This window comes from Labrus bergylta, chromosome 3, assembly GCF_963930695.1.
Source record: "Labrus bergylta chromosome 3, fLabBer1.1, whole genome shotgun sequence".
In the NCBI taxonomy this organism is placed as follows: domain Eukaryota; kingdom Metazoa; phylum Chordata; class Actinopteri; order Labriformes; family Labridae; genus Labrus; species Labrus bergylta.
Window position 1 is genome coordinate 25079606 of NC_089197.1, and position 19347 is coordinate 25098952.

General features: G+C 38.6%; 3 protein-coding genes across 3 annotated transcripts; 2 read left to right on the forward strand and 1 right to left on the reverse strand.

The window, feature by feature from the left end:
• The first annotated feature begins 1 nt into the window (after position 1).
• chrna5 (cholinergic receptor, nicotinic, alpha 5) lies at positions 2–10122 on the forward strand. Its single transcript, XM_020637061.3, has 9 exons — positions 2–1397; positions 1520–1569; positions 1685–1816; positions 4867–5018; positions 5173–5217; positions 6509–6618; positions 7598–7775; positions 7861–8556; positions 9338–10122. The coding sequence occupies exons 3-9, from the start codon at positions 1726–1728 to the stop codon at positions 9494–9496; spliced, it is 1431 nt and encodes a 476-aa protein (XP_020492717.1). The 5' UTR covers positions 2–1397; positions 1520–1569; positions 1685–1725; the 3' UTR covers positions 9497–10122.
• A 773-nt stretch (positions 10123–10895) lies between these two features.
• Positions 10896–14681, forward strand: LOC109991333 (UDP-glucuronosyltransferase 2C1-like). The gene is made up of 2 exons (XM_065953021.1): positions 10896–12031; positions 12136–14681. The coding sequence occupies exons 1-2, from the start codon at positions 12021–12023 to the stop codon at positions 13733–13735; spliced, it is 1611 nt and encodes a 536-aa protein (XP_065809093.1). The 5' UTR covers positions 10896–12020; the 3' UTR covers positions 13736–14681.
• Positions 14682–14905: 224 nt separating this feature from the next.
• On the reverse strand, positions 14906–19347 carry LOC110000228 (uncharacterized). The gene is made up of 11 exons (XM_065953023.1): positions 19221–19347; positions 18355–19107; positions 18221–18256; positions 17811–18107; positions 17411–17728; positions 17219–17320; positions 17007–17034; positions 16793–16878; positions 16323–16362; positions 16052–16128; positions 14906–15503 (listed from the first exon to the last, which is right to left on the reverse strand). The coding sequence occupies exons 2-11, from the start codon at positions 18377–18379 to the stop codon at positions 15436–15438; spliced, it is 1077 nt and encodes a 358-aa protein (XP_065809095.1). The 5' UTR covers positions 18380–19107; positions 19221–19347; the 3' UTR covers positions 14906–15435.

Here is a 19347-nt window from a genome sequence, read left to right on the forward strand (position 1 = left end):
CCCCGCGCAGTGAGAGGTTATAACAGACTCAAGTCTGAGCAGTAAACATCCGTGATGAGGTGATAAGGCAGTTACTGATTGATATCAGTGCGTTGACATGTACAAGGATTGAATGACATATTGATCTTGTTCACAATGAATCATTTATTAAATAGCTAAGACGTTTCTGATCAAATAACTGCACATGACCTTTAGGATACAGTTTAGCTTTTAAACTGCTTTCTTTTTTGTCATTACGGTCATGTTTTTTTATTTTTTTTATTTTACCCTTAAGTCTCAGCTCATTGGATAAGACAACAAATACGGGGTAACAAGGTGGGAATCTGTTTACTACCATTTTTACAATGAAAAGAACAGAGACCTTAGGCTGTGCTTAATACCAGTCTGCCAATTTTTCCCCATTGCTATTATTTCAAAGCAATATACCAATATTGTTCGAAACCCGGAGTTGGCAGTGTTGCAATATTTGGATGTTAATCCCTCCTGCCTGCAACTGCATGTAGACTTTTGGCTCATTTGTTTAATTTACATGGTGTGAACATAACATGCCGTATGTCTGGTCTGTCTGTCTGTCTGTAGGATCACATTAGATTAAATATTCCAGTCTGGATTTGCACTTTTGAATGATCCTTCATTTCTGTACAGCGTCAGATGAATTAATACATGTAAATGTAGGTTTAGTTGCTCATTTTTAGCCCATAGTTCATTTCCAAGTTATTTTAAACCTTACTTTTGTATTTGTGTAAGACTATAGTCGCCCCACACATGAATATTAATGACAAAGCTCGATATTCAACAGTAACTCTTCACTTATTTTTAACCACAGGCTGGAAATTGATTTTTTTTTTCAATCTCATGCAACATCTTTGGGTCCTCCTCAATATGCTGTCGCCATGGCAGCACACACACACACACACACACACACACACACACACACACACACACACACACACTCACACAAAGAGATTGACAGTGATTGGAGGGACAAAATGTTGCATCACATTTTACTGTGTGCATTATTAGATAAGAAACAGGGATATGTGAAGCAGACTCTCAGTGGCAGAGCTTTCTTTGCATTTCCTTGATGCTGCTGTGGAAAAGGCGGCAGCATGGAGGGGGCGACTGTCCCTGCCTGTGATTAGTGACCATGAGAATGATATGAGAAGGGGAGGAGGGGGTTGTTGTGGTGGCAAAAAGGGGCGGGCTCTCGGTATGGAAAAGGAGAAGGAGAAGGATGCGTAGTCTTTGCACAATTGGAAGCAGCTAGGAGTGAAGCAGCATCTGTATGAGGCGAGAAAAGGAACCTGTGTGCAGTCGAGGAGTGCTTGAGCAGCACTGTGGCTGTCGTCAACTACCACCACTCTGGATAGTGTGTTAATGGAGGAGACCCAGAGCAGGTATGTGTGCAGTGTTTACTGAGTGAAATGGAACAATAAGTGAGGGTAGAGTGCACTATGGCTTGCTGTTTATTAAAGGTGTGCTATCAAATGATTTGCATCATCTTTTTGTATCTTTACAGTGATTTTCCAAGGTGGTCTATAAGCAAGATTGCATGGAGATTTACCAGAGGTACACTGCACTGGCTACCATCGAATTTGAACCCTCAACCAAAGTCAGGATGTTCTCTCATAGCTTAGATGTTTGCCCGTTACACACAATAGCATCTGTTCTATTTATTTCCCAGATCTGTGATGCCAGCTGTGTGGATCCGGTGCCACCTCTGATATGATGTTGAGAGCAGGAGGGGCAGCCACCTCTCTAGCACTGCTGCTGCTGCTGCCATTGCTGTGCTGTTGCCACCTGTGCCACTCACTGCGTAAGTTTCATATGGACTGGAAATGCTTTTGGTGATAGTCTGAGTGTGACAGATGGTGTAGATGAGGGTAAGCGGGGCTCAAGTGGATATGTCAAAGCGAGCAAAAAAATATGAGGAATTGGCAGATGGTCAGTGAAGGGTGAGCAGAGCTTGAAATTTAGGAGTCAAACTCAATTAGATGTGCGTGATTGGGTCCGCTTTCCTTCTTATATCAAATGTTATGGTTGTTCATGTAGTTTTATTACCAGTTTTCATCATGTTATGATTCTGTCTGCATGAAAATAATGAAAACTTAGCTCAGTATTGATTCATTTTATTGAATAAGGACCTGTTGGGGTGTCAATGTTTGTTTGTTTTTCAGGCACCTTATTCTTAAGTCAGATACGTCTAAGCTTTCAGAAAAAAATTACTTTCCCAGTTATTACAAGCTCAAGTAAGCACGGCTGCTATCTACAAGCTATGTGTTAGGCATACAGGTGTTTGACAAAAGACAGCCGAACAGCCACTAGAACAGTGACAGCAACAGGCAGAAAAAAAAAACAAGTTAAACTTTGTATTACTGAAGTTGCAGAACAACTGATACTGAGGTAAACACAGCACAGTGTGATGGACAGATCAGAGATGATACGGTCAGATGATGAGCTGAATCAGTTAACCGTAATGGAAGCCTGAGGGAAAGCAAGGAGTGATGGTGAAGTTTAGTCCAACATGTGAAAAATAGTTCAAACCTTTTAAAAACTGTTGGCAAGAGTGAAGGTAAGAGCTGCTTGTTGCTATGACAAAGCATACTTCTGTGCCTCCTGCTATATATTGTATATTTTTTGTTCTGCCATTCATGTTTTGCATATTTATCTGCTTGTAGTTATGTGTCATCTAAGGCTGAACTCAAGGGAATCCTATGCATCAGTATGGTAGCAATTCATACAAACATTATTTATTCAATGTATAGTGAGTATGTGTCATGCCCTCTCCTGCACCTAGCAGAGAGTAACAAGCACTGACTCAGCTCTTGTTAAAAACACAGGAATCAGTTTTTGTAAAATTTGAATATTGCCCAACATGAGGTAAAATAATCATTACCCGTACCTTGTAGCACATCCATTATTTTTGTTTGTTTGTATCGTTCTGTTTTCAAATTCACATTATATCCAGCAGAGTCTGCAACTCGAGAATGATGATGATGATAACAGTGCGGGAGAGGCTGCAGAAATGATGAATTCTCTTATCACACAGTCATTGATTGGGGGTTTTGCAGCCCTGTCTTTATTGATCCACAAGCACTGAAAGTGTGACACCATACAGTTTTTCCTCGGTCTTGTGGTAGATTTCTAGCCGCATTCTGGGTCCATAAATTGAGTATATTACTGCTTTGTGAATGATTTAAGGAGCAAGATGAAAGAAATTGTGCGTAATTCACAATGTAATCGATACGTTCTGCAGTGTAGAGAAGACCTGCTGCAGAAAGACAATGCTCCACTTTGACTGTGGTTTATACAGTATAAAACTATTTCATTGTTTTGCTACTGAATAACCATGGCTACATGTCTTGTACATGTGGGTGCATGTTGAATATTTTGGTGTCAATATACAACATTTCTCATAAGTGCAAAGTTCTAGTCATATTTCAAACTGTATTTTAGTTTAGTTTATTAGGATCCCAATTTGCTGCAGCATTGCAACAGCTTTTCTTCCTGGGGTCCTCCTGTGGCTGTTGATCTTTTGTTACATAAACACCCTCGACTGTCCAATTCACAGAACAGTGTCACATATAAATAGTGGTGCAATGGCTCATAGCTTATCTGTGACCTCTCCATGAGTCCCACGGATCAAGCCGCTTGTGATCCGTCGATTGATAGTAAATCTATCATCACAGTGCAAAAATAAATGTCCTGCCACAATCCCTGCACAAAGTCTCAGTGAAAAGAAGGCAGTGTTTAAGTAGTGCATACTGCGCCATGAAGGAGTGCTGTAAAAATAGTCAAAACAGTCTGTTCAAAAATATTTGTATGAAAGTTTTTGGTGACTTTCATACAGGAAAAAGGGACGTAAAGATAGATCATTGTCTAAGGATACTTTATAAAAAAAACACTTTTACTGAAAAGATGTCGCTTTTTATGTTGAATGCTGCTTCTATTTGTAAGAGCACTTTCAATATAAAGAGGGAGTTTAGGTTTGTTTGACAGCTTATATCATTGTTATTGGAATTGTAGCAATGTGTATATAGTGAAGAAAACTGATGGTGTGAAACCTTATTAAGATTCATGATGTTTCTTTTTGGTTTGTAGTGCTGTTAAAATGTAAAGTTTAAGCCATGGCTAGCTTTGAGATCCGTCACACCACTACATAAGAGCCTACATTTACAATAGTTTCATTAGTAAGCAGTGTTTTTTTTTTAATGATTCCACTTTGAAAGAAGAGTATCTGCATTGTTTTTAATCACCACGCACATGAGTCATTGCTTACTGTGGTGAATCTAGGGAGGGCATGCAGTAAAGTGGAAAATAATCAACATATGAAAGTAAATGCTTTCTCTGATCAAATTTGAAATTGTTAAGCTAGTCAACCCCCTCATGAAACCTTATGTTTTAGCTTCATCTGGAAATACAATATAACTATGTTTAAAAATCAGAGATATTCTTCATAAAAACATCCCAACCTTGTCATGAACACACTGCACTCATCACTGCTACATTAAGGACTTGGTATCCAGTGTTGGCTCACTCATTTTGGCATTGATTTCCGGGCTTTTCATTTGTTTGAAGTATTATTGATTCCTAACGTTGTTAAATATTCATTGCCGCCTGGTTAAATCTTTTGAAACTAGAGGTTTACCCTGAAGGTTATATCCAGAGGAAAAACACTTGAAAGAAACACTGCAGTAAGGTCACAGAGGTGAACATCACTGTTTGAGAGCAATGTTTGTATTATAGCTCTTATTAAGAGTAGAGTCTTTATGGGACTAGTGGATAAAAAAAAAGTGCTGCTGTCATATTTGCAGAATGATCTACAAGTTACTATGAAACTTCAGTTTGTCGTTTATTGCCTTTTAGGGGTTCCAAAACTCTCCTCCTATGCAAAAGCAGAGGACAAGCTGTTCAAATACCTCTTTGGAAACTACCAGAAATGGGTTCGCCCGGTAGAATACCTAAACCAGACGATACGTGTGAAGTTCGGACTGGCCATCTCCCAGCTAGTTGATGTGGTGAGCACAGATTATTAATATTGTTTATGACTATGTGTCAAAGACTACACTCATGTTAAACAAAGTAACGAAACAGATACTGCACATCCACTTATCTTGTTTTTTCATTTCATTTTCATTTCATTTTGATCTTATTGTTGTTTTACCATTCTAGGATGAGAAAAATCAGCGGATGACAACCAATGTGTGGATGAAACAGGCAAGTAAAGCTGATCTAAACCACTGATACAGCATGACATTTAACATCATGAGTTAATGTACAGGTAAATATGTGAGGGTATTGCAGTACAATATTCTTGCTCATGGCTAACATGGCCCTTTGAGGCAGCCAGCCAGCCTCTTCATACCCTCTTTTAATCTGGTCAGGTGGCATTTCACCGACTCTCCTTCTGAGTCCATACAGTGCTCAGTGCCCACACACCTTTCATCACAAGCCCCCTCCTCCCCCACCTCTGTCACCCTTATTTATGGTCATGGCTGTCCCTGTCTGTCATACATTTTATGAATTATCCCCACAGATGAGGCCATGCCATGCAGGTCAGCTGCCCCCTTTCACAGTGATGGATAGCGTCCTGCAAAGAGAGAAATGAAGGGCATTGAACCTACTAATGTCCATCTATCATTGTAATTTACAAAGTGGAAAGAAAGGCTTACCCTTCACATTATTCTATCACAAGGTACTTATCATGTACAGCAAGTCTAGTTTGTAATTTTAGTCACAGTAAATCTTTCTATATTTGCTTGTACAAGGAACCTTTTCAGTGGCTCTGAGCTATTAGCAATAATGCTAACACACAATGTATACCAATCCTAAAGAGGGAAGATTGACATTTTTGAAAATATTCTGCTTTCTTGTTGTGTTTAGATGAGAATATGGATGCTTCTGTTACTGTAAAGTTAATGTGAAGCTGCCACTAGAAGTGGGTTAGCCTAGCTAAGCTAAAAGATTGAAACAAAGAGGGGAACCGTTAGCTTGGCTCCGGCAGAGCCAACCCTCTAAAGCTCAACGTTTGGAATCTTGTTTCAACTGCATGTAAAACTTCAATTTGTCGTATTTATTTTTATACATGCAACTTTGTATTTAAACATTAACTAGCCTTATTAGTTAGCACTGAGGTTTTACTGGACAGGTTTTGTTTGCTCGGAGCCACGATAGCTTTTGTTCCTGTCTTTCTGCTGCAGCCAGAGCTTCTTAGCATAGACACATTAATGTTATCAATTAGATAATACATTTCTGCTAGTGCACTCATTTTCAGTTTGTGGCAGAGGACTTATTTATTTTCTAACTGTATATTCCTGCAAACAGCACCTGAGTACGGAGTTGGGCTGTGTATAGAGTACCCTGTTGGTCGTTTGTATGAATGTTTTCCATATTCCCATCAAGGTATCAGCAAGAAAGCAAACTAACACATTTCCCAGATATCAAAGCTTTCCTTCAAAGTCCTCATGTCTTCTTTTTTTATTTAAATTTCCATTTTTCTTCAATGTAGGAGTGGATTGACATGAAGCTGAGATGGAACCCTAATGACTATCTGGGCATCACAATTATACGCGTCCCTTCAGACAGGATCTGGCTCCCTGACGTCGTACTGTATGATAAGTATGTTTTAGTAAGCCTTATGTATGCGAGGACATGAACTGGTTCTAACAATGACTTACAATGAAGACGTCTCGTTTTTATCTATTACTATCAGAGATCGCGTTAGCCGAATATTTTCCGTCTTTGACAGAATATTTTTTAACAATGACGGAAAAATCTTAAATCTGTCTGTCATTTTGACTGGTCCGAAAATTGAAGTCGATCAACAATACCATTCTGTCTGGCACTTGTGATGCGGGAAGATCCTTCACAAAGTTACACTTAATGATTACAATGCCACCAAATGATCACAGCAACAATGTTTGCATGGTTGAGTAGCCGACATACCGAACATCTTAGCTGCATGGAATGTAGGCCTATTTGAGTTGGTTAGCTGTGAACAGGAGAATCGACTGTCTGACAACGGACCACTGTACCCAACTTTAGAACACACACACTTATCGGGTTTTTTCCGACAACAAAATGTGTTTAACATTAGTCATGTTGGGTCCAAACAACAGCCTAACTAATATGCCTATCAAAATCATGTTTGTGTGAGCTGAAGCTAACGGACTCCCACTATATGCCGACAACGCATGGCGGACTTTTGCTGGCTATCGCTGGCACACTTGCTCTTGCACAAGTGCATCACAGTTTCCGAGTAGTTTGTTAAGCTTAAGCTAGTAAATAACATTAGCCAGAATATAACTGCAGCTGTAGCACCACAATAACGAGTGCAATGTGTTTCTTTCAGGTGGGTGCTTCATGAAAGGTGTTCAGTTTTATTCTCACAACAAAGACATGGGACTGAACCTTAGATTTTTTTTTCATTGTTTGTTGAAAACTGATCCAGTGGTAGTCTTATCAGAAAAGTGATGGTTAAGATTCAGAGTAATAACACATGATGAAAGAATCAAAATGACAGACAGTGACAAAGTGTAATGCAACCTCTGATTACCATATAACATATAAGATGAATTAATGTATTTTCTTTCAACAGTTCAGATGGGCGTTTTGAGGGTACGGTCACTAAGGCTGTTGTGAAATATGATGGAACCATATCATGGACACCACCAGCTAATTACAAGTCAGCCTGCACCATTGATGTCACATTCTTCCCTTTTGACCTCCAGAACTGTTCTATGAAGTTTGGTTCCTGGACGTATGATGGCTCCCAGGTAAGTTTCTACTTCTTAGTACGTGTGTGGTAGATTTGTCAGTCATGATCAGTGATTGACATGAGGTTATCTCTGTATTTAACAGGTGGACATTACACTGGAGGACTTCCACGTGGACAAACAGGACTATTTTGACAATGGTGAATGGGAGATAGTGAAAGCCACAGGCAGCCGTGGTATCAGAACAGACAGCAGCTCTTCCTATCCCACCATCACTTATTACTTCATCATTCGCCGTCTGCCTCTTTTCTACACCCTTTTCCTCATCATTCCCTGCATTGGCCTGTCCTTCCTTACCATCCTCGTCTTCTATCTCCCCTCAAACGGTGGAGAGAAGATCTCTCTTTGCACCTCAGTCCTGGTGTCACTCACAGTTTTCCTCCTGGTCATCGAGGAGATCATCCCGTCCTCCTCAAAGGCCATCCCTCTCATCGGAGAGTACCTAGTCTTCACCATGATTTTCGTCACACTCTCCATTATCATCACAGTCTTTGCCATCAACATCCACCATCGCTCCTCGTCCACACACCATGATATGGCCCCCTGGGTGAGGAGGATTTTCCTGCACATGTTGCCTAAGCTGCTTTGCATGCGCAGCCATGCGGATCGGTACGCCACGGCAGGAGCAGCCAGAGCCAGATGTGCAGTAGGATTGGGTCTGATGAAGGACCAAGCACCTGAACTGACACCTCTCCTGTACACCAGACACAGCCTAGAAGCTGCTTTGGATTCTATTCGCTACATAACCATGCATGTAGTTAAAGAAAATGAGGTCAGAGAGGTGAGTATGTGGGCTTTTGTGTATTTATATAACCTCAAGTTCATCCAAAGTTAATTTATACTTTTCACATGACCTCACACACTTGTAGATAGGCACACATGGCGGGCTAAAAGAGGCTTCTTATTGCTTATAGCTGAGTGGCGCTTCTGGCATGTACATATAAGAATATTAATAATAAGGGTACAAATGGTTTTTATGAAGTTACTCATACTCAATATGAGTACTCAAGTCTACCAGGCTATTGAAATTAATATTGTAAAGGAATAATAATGGTTAAAAAAAAATCTATAGTAGGCTACATCTTTGAATAAAAATGATGGAAAATGTGAACTATCATTTTTTATTCTTTTTCTGACTCTAGAATTGTTTCACTTCTCCAACTTAAAATATCATTACCAAATCTCCATAGTGCACCTTTAAGGTGGAAAGGCAGAGGGAGGGAGTGTTAGGGAATGTGGGAGTGTCACATACATGGGGAGGGGTCACTTGAAAATTTCCAAACGGCCTGTTTGAGCACACATTTTCTGAAAAGTTGAGCAGGCTAAAGATAGACAGGACGGACTTTACTCAAAGTTGGGAGGTTTGTGGACAGGCTAAGGGAACACATTAGTGTTAGAAAAACATAGTGAAGTGTATTGAGTGTAATATGTGACCTTTAAGATGGAGTGTTTTATGTTGGCCTCCACATATAGATGATACAATTTGGCTTATACATTATCAATACTTAAAGTTATTTCATTGAATTATCTGGAGAATAACATGTGTCTCCTGGATGTTTCAGGTGGTTCAAGACTGGAAGTTTGTAGCCCAGGTCCTGGATCGGATGTTTCTTTGGGCCTTCCTCTTGGTGTCGATCTTGGGCACTGCTCTCCTCTTCATCCCAGTTATTTACAAATGGGCCAACATCATCGTCCCTAACCATGCTGGAAGCACCCTATAGTAACCACACTGACTGATGGAGGCAAACACGAAGCACATTGAAACACTTTGTTATGGGACATATTTTGGACTGAAGGACTGAAATACTGAGAGTAGCAACAGGTTCAGGTCCTGCTCTAATATCTGCATCCTCAGAGCTGAAGCGAGAGATCAGGCTGCTGCTTGCTGATTTTATCTCACAGAAAGCTGTTTTTAGTTTGAGAGGGATTTAAACTTCTGTATTCATGAGAACAGTGATAAAATCAGATTCAGTTCATTTCAGTACAACTATGTCCTTGTCATGGCAGCTCACCACCAAGATAAATATACCTGCACACAATAGCTAGAAGAGGACCTTTGCTCCCATTTTACGTATGACTTTCTATCAGCCTATTTGCTCTCTCAATTGCTCTCTATTTGGAAAGCTGACCACTTTATTCATGGAACATGCTCCAAACAAAAGGGGTGATTCAACTTCTAATCACTTACAAAGACATACATATCATGGCATCAGCAAGTGTCATTAATATATTGATATTTCTGTAGAATATTCTTAAAGGTAATTATGTGAAATGTGATTAAAGAGCTGGAACATAATGCTGAAAAAAGAACCACAGATAACTACTATAAAAACCTGTATCTTTGTGACATATGTTTACTTCTGTGTACACTTAGAATTCCAAAGTTACATAAAAACAATGTACAGACGATCATTCAGACTGCACACAGGTTCAGCACTCCTTTTTAGAGACCCACGTGGTTAAATGATTCTCTATTCCACTTGACTGTGCGTGGGAGAAGGAGAGGTCGACTTTCTTGCCAAGACTTGAATTTCTCAGGCACCACTTCCTTTCAGCCTGAGGACACATTCTCCTGAGGACTGCAAAGCTATCCTTTCTAGATCAGTACAAAGACAACGTAGGTCCACAATGTTTTTAGCCTACCTGTAGCTTAGCACCAAGACTTAGCTTCAGTGTAACTGAAAACAGATCTTATTTGATTGATGCTGCATGCAGATACCTCAGATGATGTGATTCAGAGACATGTTATAAAGGCCTTTAGGTTCTCTTCACCACTAACAACATCTCCAATAATCAGGAAGACGCTGTCAGCCTATGTCGAGCCTGCACTGCCACCGCATGGCCATGTTGTAACATTACAGCTAAAAAGAAAAAGCAACAAAGGCACGTTGACGAGCATGAACATGTTTGGGACCGAGGTTGTGAAATCTGCAACATTTTAGTTGGTTACTACTACACTGAATGTAGAGAATGTAATTAAAAAGTGATGAACAAAACCATTACAGATAGAGAATGTATTTTTGATATTTTATTCAGATTTGATTTAGATGGATAAAACAAATCCAAGAAAAGATGCTGCAGACTCCAGCATAAAGCAATGGGTTTGAAAGTCTATTGATTCATGACTTTTGTGTCTGACATTTGAAGTTTGACTCGCATTAATGCAGCTCCCTTTAGCCAATAAATAATTAATATTAATCTGAATTTACAGCATAAAAATTCAAGACAACATATAAAGATGCATACATTTGAAATAACTTTCAAACAGACAAATATTCAGAGACCTCAACCCTCTTGATCTGGGATTAAGCTCCATTTTTCGTTTTTGGATTGACTTGTTTAAAAATGATCATGGTAATAGTTCATACTCATAGTTTAGGGAGCGTGGTTAGAGTTGAGACAATACTGTTAGCAAACTATAACATCTTTTAGTGTAGGTTTAGCATTAGGACCGTTTTTATTTGATACGTGGCCAAAGCCGTTTTTAATTACATCAAGGCAGCAATCTAAGACTTCTTCAGACAAGGAAGATTTTCTGAAGACTGAGATAAAAAAAAACAAAAAAAACGAGCAATGCAATACTCATCTGATGAACCTGATATGGGGATAAAGAAAGGATGAATTATCTGTTAATCAATGTGTTCAAGTGCAGAGTTGTACAATGTGTAACCACAAATATTTATCCACTACCAATGTAGCAACCAGTCTTCCTGGGGTTAACACGGGCAAACAGGAAAATAAAGTCCACACAAATTACATTATCTAAAGTCCAAGGCAATACAGGAAAAGACAATAATAAAATGAAATGCAGAAAATTAATAATTATAACAGTAATGATAACAACACAACAACAGGCCAAATACAAACAAAGAAGACCAGGTAGATATAAAGGATCCTTTTTTCTAGTAGTAAGATAATACCAACAGTCAGGATAAGTCAGGGGCCATAATGGTAAAATGAATAAGACAAATCCTAAGAAGAGTACACTGTCAATATAAATTTACAATTCCTACCACAGAAATGCTTCTTGGGATAAAGGGTTACTTATAAACAGCTGTAACATGTTTCTACCAAAAGCTTCAACTAAGAGCTCACACAGTAGTACATTCATGAGGGCACAAATTCCAATGGAAAGCTAATCCAAAGTCCACTTACATAATCTTTTCTGGAATCTGTAGTTATTTATTCAGGAGTACATTTGGTGGTCCACACCACTATCAACCACATGCAGCCCGGGGCTACCTCATGTTAAACAGGTATGTCTCAGATTAGACTGATTCTTAGTGAACTTTACACAGCTCGTTTTTTTACCCATGATGATTACAAATTGTTTGTATTTATTTATTTTTTATTATTTCAGGTTGAAGATGTTCCATAACAGAAATGCAACATTTCTTCTCTTGTTGTGTACAATATTTTTAACATGGAGGACATGTCACGGAGGTAAGATTTTGATCGTCCCTTTAGAGGGCAGCCACTGGGTGAACATGGACATCATGATCAAAGCTCTGCACTCTGAAGGACACTCGGTTGATGTTGTACGAACAAATCAAAGCTGGTACATAAAGGACGGCTTCCCACACTACAAGACAATCACTGTCCCTGTCGCTGAAGCCTTCAACCACGACTTCGTCAACCCGATTCTGAAAAAGATCTTTCACATTGAGAGGGGGGAGAGCTCTTTTTGGACCTTTGCAAGTTTGCAGTTGGAGATGTTTGATGCCATGTACAACATACACAGAATAACCTGCAATACGGCTATGAGCATGTTCAAAGATGAAGACTTGATGAATAGGTTGAAGGCGCGCGACTATGACTTGGTCCTCACTGACCCTGCATGGGGGGCAGGTATAATGTTGGCTCATGCTCTGAAGCTTCCTCTGGTTTATAACGTGCGATGGATCACAAGTGGAGAGGGACATATGGCAATTGCACCTTCTCCTTTATCTTACATCCCAATGACTGGATCAGGACTGTCAGACACAATGAGTTTTAAACAAAGATTTCAAAATCTTCTTTTCTACTTCATTTGGCAAGCTCAGGATGGATTCCTAATCAACCCTCAGTATCAGGCTGTTTGTGATGAATTTTTTGGCTCAGAGGTTAGATTTAGAGACCTATTACAGGGAGCAGATCTGTGGCTCATGAGAGTGGACTTTGTCTTTGAGTTCCCTCGTCCCACCATGCCTAATGTCATCTACATGGGAGGGTTTCAGTGTAAACCTGCAAAACCACTTCCTGAAGACCTGGAGGAGTTTGTGCAGAGTTCTGGTGAGCATGGAGTCATTATTATGTCTATGGGGACTTTTGTAAATGAACTTCCTGCTGACATGACAAACGAAATTGCCACAGCTTTTGCTAAATTGCCTCAGAAAGTCATATGGAGACATAAAGGTGAAAAACCAAAATCTTTAGGTGACAACACTTTGCTGGTCGACTGGATGCCACAGAATGATCTTTTAGGGCATCCCAAGATAAAACTATTCGTGATGCACGGAGGAACAAACGGAGTTCAAGAAGCCATTTATCACGGAGTCCCTGTTGTGGGTCTGCCTTTGTTTTTTGACCAATATGACAACCTGCTGCGTCTCAAAGAGAGAGGAGCAGCTAAGATTCTTACCTTAGCTACTGTGGACAAAGAAGACACCTTCCTGAAGACCATACAGGGCGTCCTGAACGAGCCCTCATACAGGATGAACATGCAGAGACTCTCCAGGCTGCACAGAGATACTCCCATTAAGCCTCTGGATAGCGCCCTCTTCTGGATAGAGTTTGTTATGAGACACAAAGGTGCAGCTCATCTGAGAACAGAGTCCTACAAGCTACCCTGGTATTCCTACTACTCTGTTGATGTCTTTGTGTTCCTGGCTGGAGCTTTGCTTCTCATACTAATAACTGTTTTGATGTTAATTAGGTGTTTATGCACTACCAGGAGTAAAAATAAAATGAAACGTGACTAATCATTCAAAGGCTATACACATTACATCTATAAAAACAAGAACATGCCCTTAGCATGGGGCCAATTTTAGAATTAATTCAAGGCGATAGGCTACCAAATCATGCCAAAGAAAAAGATACAACAGCAAGACACTAAACTGTATCCTTCTATTTGTAGAACTAGCTGCAGGAACAATACAGAGAGGTTATGTAATTCATTATTTCTCACTACAATTTATTATATCTTTCATCTCACCATCTACACAAAAAAAGAAACAAAGCTTCCACTTAATTCCCCTACTGCACCTCAGGGTCCTCAGCAGCCATTGGTACAGTACAGGAATTAAGGTTTGATTGCATATGCAAAACTCCTACAAAGACCAGGAATATGTTCTTTTTTCCAATGCAGATGTTTCAAAACATATTACAAGGAGGGATAGGCAAAACCCCTTCTAAAGGGGATGGGAAACCCTATGTGTAGATTCTGGTTAGGCCGGCTCTGTGAGCACTGAGGTGCTCTTTAGAAGAGACCTTTAAATTAGACCTCTGATTAGGTTTTCATCGCAGGCTCGTAGTCCTGATTTTACTTGTTACGTAAAATGACCTCGTTCGCTCAGACTGAAAAAATACCAAAGAAAAACTTTTGAGAAAGGTATGTGAATTTTCAGCTTATCTGAGTAAAGCTGTTAAAATGGCTCTTAAGCTTTTAGTCTCTTTGTTCAGAGGTTAATAACAGAAATGCACACCCCTCTCCCCTCCATTTTAATAATTGACAGGTTACTCCATTCTTTATGTAGGTTGATTCACTGTGTTGTCCCAAGAGCTGCAGAATTAAAGAAAGAGAGATGGAAAGTAGCAAAATACATTTGATTCTTCTCTTGATTGGCAGCTCGTCAGATGGAGAATATAATAACAATAGTTACATCTAGTGTAGCTTTTTTGACCTAAAACACAAATTTTTAATACTACATGTACAGTTGTAGAAATTGTTTTCCTTTTAAATGACATAATACATGAAACATACTTTTTTTAGTTTTGTGTCAGAATCAGCCGTTAATGGTTTTAATTATGATGTTAAATATTTGAGTATAGTAATTATAGTGCAGCCACAGGAGGAGAAATGAATGCAGTGTTACAATGAAAATCAATGTTGATACAGAGTTACACATGGTGGTATGGTGCGTCTCAATGAATCAGCAGAAAAATATGATTTATTTCTGTAAGCATAATATTTACATGAATAGACAAAGGATACAACCAACAACATATGTGTCTGATAACACGTTTCAAGTGTTACAATCTGCTTTCCATGTTGTTCAATACAAAGCAAAACACCTTTTCTTCATCTAGTCATTCTCTTTTTCTCAAATGATAAACTTCTGTATATTTTATCAAGCACTTATAGTTCAATACAGCAGACGCTATTCTTTTAATTCAACTGATATAAAGGTTTATAAGTCGGCTTAATGAAAAAAAGGATCCATGTTTAAATTTGACATGAGCTTATCAGCTTTGAAAAAGGAGCAGCTCCTCTTATAGCTTTATTTTCTGTTTTGATAGACTAGACTATGACAAAGCTGTTTAATATTCCACATAACACATTCATTCATTTATTTAAAATGAAAAAAATGAAGGTAGAAAAAAAAAACCTCACCCTTACAACACAGATTACACAGAAACAGAACAAACAGGTTGTATAATGATGCACTGAAGTGAAATTGAATCAATACGGCTGGCATTTGTTCAGTTTGATGGACGTGGAATACAAATCCAGTCTCAGGGGTCCTTCATCTGTGGTTGAGAAGTTCACAGGTTAAAGACAGGCCCAGTGTTATCTGTGTTAACTAACACGATTAACTAACACGATAGGTTATACTCTTCGTTTTCAAACAGACATAATTAGCTCTTGTGGGTTAGAAAACTTGCTGCAAAGGTCTGCTCACATCTGTTACAAATAAAGTTGTGGTTTTCCTGTAACATGCACTCACTGACAGAAAGCAAGAATCCCTTATCTGAGCCCTATAGCCTCACAATCAAAGAACGCTTTCTTATGCGTTTTCTGCTCATTTATCTTTTTATAGAGCAGCAGTGTAAGCAAAGAAATAATAACATCTACACAATAGAAATAAAAGTTTCATTTGACAAGCTCACTTGTTACATTGTTAACTGCTCTGTCATTATATATGAGAATACAGAATTAAGATGATAAATAAACATTTCACTATATACTCAACAATCAAAAGAAGTCACTGTCATCTATTTGTTAGATACCCAAATTCATCCAAGAGACTTCTAGAGGAAGTTAAAATACTGATTATAACACAAAGCACTTCTCTCACCTGCAACACTGTACAAATCCTCATACTCTTCAGGGTCCAAGATGTCAGCTTCCTCAGCCACAATGCCATTCTGGTAACTGACAAAATGTTGCAAATAGATAACAACAATAATAAAAGTTGTAATAATAATAAAGCAAGATGAACTGTAGACGTTTTCTAACAAGTCACTCTGTCTAAACATTCAAATATAACAGATATTTTTTTTAATCTAATTTATTAAAAGGCACTGGGGTAAACATTTTTCTTAATCAAAATTGATGAGATTACTTACTGTTGTTGTTCCTCCTCCTCCTCCGTGCTGAAAGATTCATCTGTTACACGAAAGAAGAGTTTACAGTGTAAGAGACAGAAATCCACGGATTACTTTTGGCAGATAACGCTTTGAATATGTCCCAATATTCATAACAACAGTGTAATATTATTGTTGTTTAAAGGATTCCAAAAAGAAAATAACAATGCATTCTTTGGTTATTATAATCATATGTTATGTGAAAGCCTTAATCTTTAATCCATTGTGTCATTTGATTTGAGGGATAAACTGAAAAGATTAAACAGTTTCAGCTGAAGTCAAGATAAAATAAAAACACAAAGTAAGACCATCTCAGTTATGTCTCATACTGTTCATGCTCTTGTTGTTTTCAGACTGGGTAGAATGTTTCTAGATGTTTTCAAGTCATCAAAGATAATTCAATCACAGGTTCCCCTGAGTATGTATTTACTGTAATTCTATTTTCAACATACCATCCTGTGTTTCCATATTGTCTGCTTCTGCTTGCTGCTCCTGCTGTATCTCCCACATGTTCGAATCTGCCTGCTGTATCTGTGCACTGTAAAACAAGCTCTTTAATCAGTTCAGCATTGTTTGACACAGACATCAGACATCTTTTTTTTTGTATCATATTTCGGAATGCTGTTAGTCATCAGACAGAATCAGTAAGACTTGTTGAACACTTACCTAAGGTTGCACGAAGCTGAGGCTGATCCTGTTGATGAGGTGAAACAAACGAATGAATTCATAAATTGTAGGCAAATAAAACATGCATACTTCCAAGGTATAGACAATATAACATGAAAAAAACGCTTTAAAATATATGCTGAATATATAGATATTTATTTTTGGATTTGAATTTGCTGGATATCTACATAATTTGTTTCATATTATTTGACCTTGTTTGTTGATCCACCACAGACCAAGACAGAAACCCAGACCCAGAGATACAATCAGGCTTATCACTCCAGCAGAGATAAGCACTCGGAAGAAGAGACTCCCTGAAAAGCAGCACAGGCAGTTCAACATTATGATCATATTTCTGTTTTTAAACTAAGTATTTTTTGTGATTTGTAGAAAACTATACTGACCTTCGACCTCTAGGATTACAGCATTGTTTCCATAGATCTCCTCATGCTTCTTGATGCATGTAGATGGGAGCACCACACAGCTGTAATGTCCTGAATCTCTCATGGCTGCGCCCTGGATGGTGAAAGTAGCCTCCATCTTTGAGACATTAAATGTTTGCACCTGCAGGATGGAGTCATTTCTCCACAGGTACGAGTGGATGAGCTGACATTCTCTGATTGTTTGCAGGGTGACCGAAAGAGTGCACCTGAATTCAACATAGTCTCCCTCGTTGACAGTGGATGCCCCGACTACTGAAATATCTCCAGGGAGAAAGTTGGCTGTGCAGCAGAAAGATAAAGCAAATTGAGTGGAGGTATATAACACTGATATCATGCTTTATTTGAAATGAAAAATTCAAACCTATAACTAGAATCTCAATGATGTTGAGTCCTCTCGTGGTAGCTTGGTTGGTTAAATCATTTTTTAAGGAGTAAACACAGCTGTAATTCCCACTGTCGTGTCGATTCACTCTTTGTATGATGAAGGTGGTGTCATGTAGATCTTGTTTCTGCACTTTCTTATCAAATCCAATCTCTTCTTTGCATAAATAAACATAAACTTCCATGCTTTTTTTCCCAAATGTGCTGCAGGTTAGATAAAGGTCACTGTTCTCGCTGATAGTTTTCTGATGGGCCAGGATCCTTGCAGGAAAAATATCTGTTGCAATGATCGGTTGACACAGAAACAGATATTGAATTACAAATCATTGAATGCCAAACAAAGATATTTAGAAGAAATGTACAAATGTTTACTAATGAATGGAAGCTTACCATTACTTTGGCTTGTGACAAGGTTTGTGACGCCGTCTAAAAGAAAAAGAAAATAAAACTTTTTGCTATACTTAAAGGCAAGGGTTCATTGAATTAAAAAAAAAGTTCAATAAATAGTTTGACAATATACTTACAAAGTAAAATTATGATTAAATTCATGATCGGGATCTAGAAAGCCTCCACTCCCTGCACCTCATGAAACAAGTTCTTGTTTTACAGACCATTGAAAGTGAAACCCTGCACTACCTAACTGAACTTCGGACTTCTTCCTCTTTGTCTGCTGACATTCGAACACATCTGTTCTAAATTTAAACACCAAGAGTTTAAATTTGGTTTTGTATTTTTTGAATTAGCATCATTTGTTCTTCCTTTACCTCATACTCAGAGTCAGTTTTTTTTTTTTTTTTTTTTTTTTTTGCAGAATTGTTATTTCTCAAGAGTGGGTTAGATCAGTGGTTCCCAAAGTGGGTTTTGGGACCCCAAGGTGGGTCGCCAGCCACCAAGAGGGGGGTCGCGAGATGCCTTCCATAAAAAAATTAACAGTGCATAAGTATATATTTTTACCATTTTTGTAAATATACAAAAAGTAGTCCAATGTCATTTAAGAAAGTATCATTAAGTGAAATGGAAATTACATTTTTAATTCTTTTAGGCCGTTGTATTATTTTGTGTTACTAGTTTTTGGATAGGTTTATTTGTGTGTGCGTGGCTGTCGCTACGTTATATACCTAACTAAGCACCTTAAAGAACAGTGGGGGGTCCCCAGTTTCTGTCACCCTTATTTTGGGGGTCACGACCTGAAAAGTTTGGGAACCCCTGGGTTAGATAAAGGTCACTGTTCTCGCTGATAGTTTTCTGCTGGGCCAGGATCCTTGCAGGAGAAATATCTGTTGCAATGATCGGTTGACACAGAAACAGATATTGAATTACAAATCATTTAATGCCAAACAAAGATATTTAGAAGAAATGTACAAATGTTTACTAATGAATGGAAGCTTACCATTACTTTGGCTTGTGACAAGGTTTGTGACGCCGTCTAAAAGAAAAAGAAAAACTTTTTGCTATACTTAAAGGCAAGGGTTCATTGAATTTAAAAAAAAGTTCAATAAATAGTTTGACAATATACT

Bases quoted from the DNA above. Each gene is read 5' to 3' on its own strand.
- LOC110000228 (XM_065953023.1), bottom strand. From the start codon at position 18,379: ATGAATTTAATCATAATTTTACTTT. The intron at 18,257-18,354 runs GTAAGTATATTG...TTTTTCTTTTAG, and splicing joins TTTAATCATAATTTTACTTT to ACGGCGTCACAAACCTTGTC. The intron at 17,729-17,810 runs GTTTGAATTTTT...TCTGCTGCACAG, and splicing joins CATTGAGATTCTAGTTATAG to CCAACTTTCTCCCTGGAGAT.
- chrna5 (XM_020637061.3), top strand. From the start codon at position 1,726: ATGATGTTGAGAGCAGGAGGGGCAGCCACCTCTCTAGCACTGCTGCTG. The intron at 5,019-5,172 runs GTGAGCACAGAT...TTACCATTCTAG, and splicing joins TCTCCCAGCTAGTTGATGTG to GATGAGAAAAATCAGCGGAT. The intron at 8,557-9,337 runs GTGAGTATGTGG...TGGATGTTTCAG, and splicing joins AAGAAAATGAGGTCAGAGAG to GTGGTTCAAGACTGGAAGTT.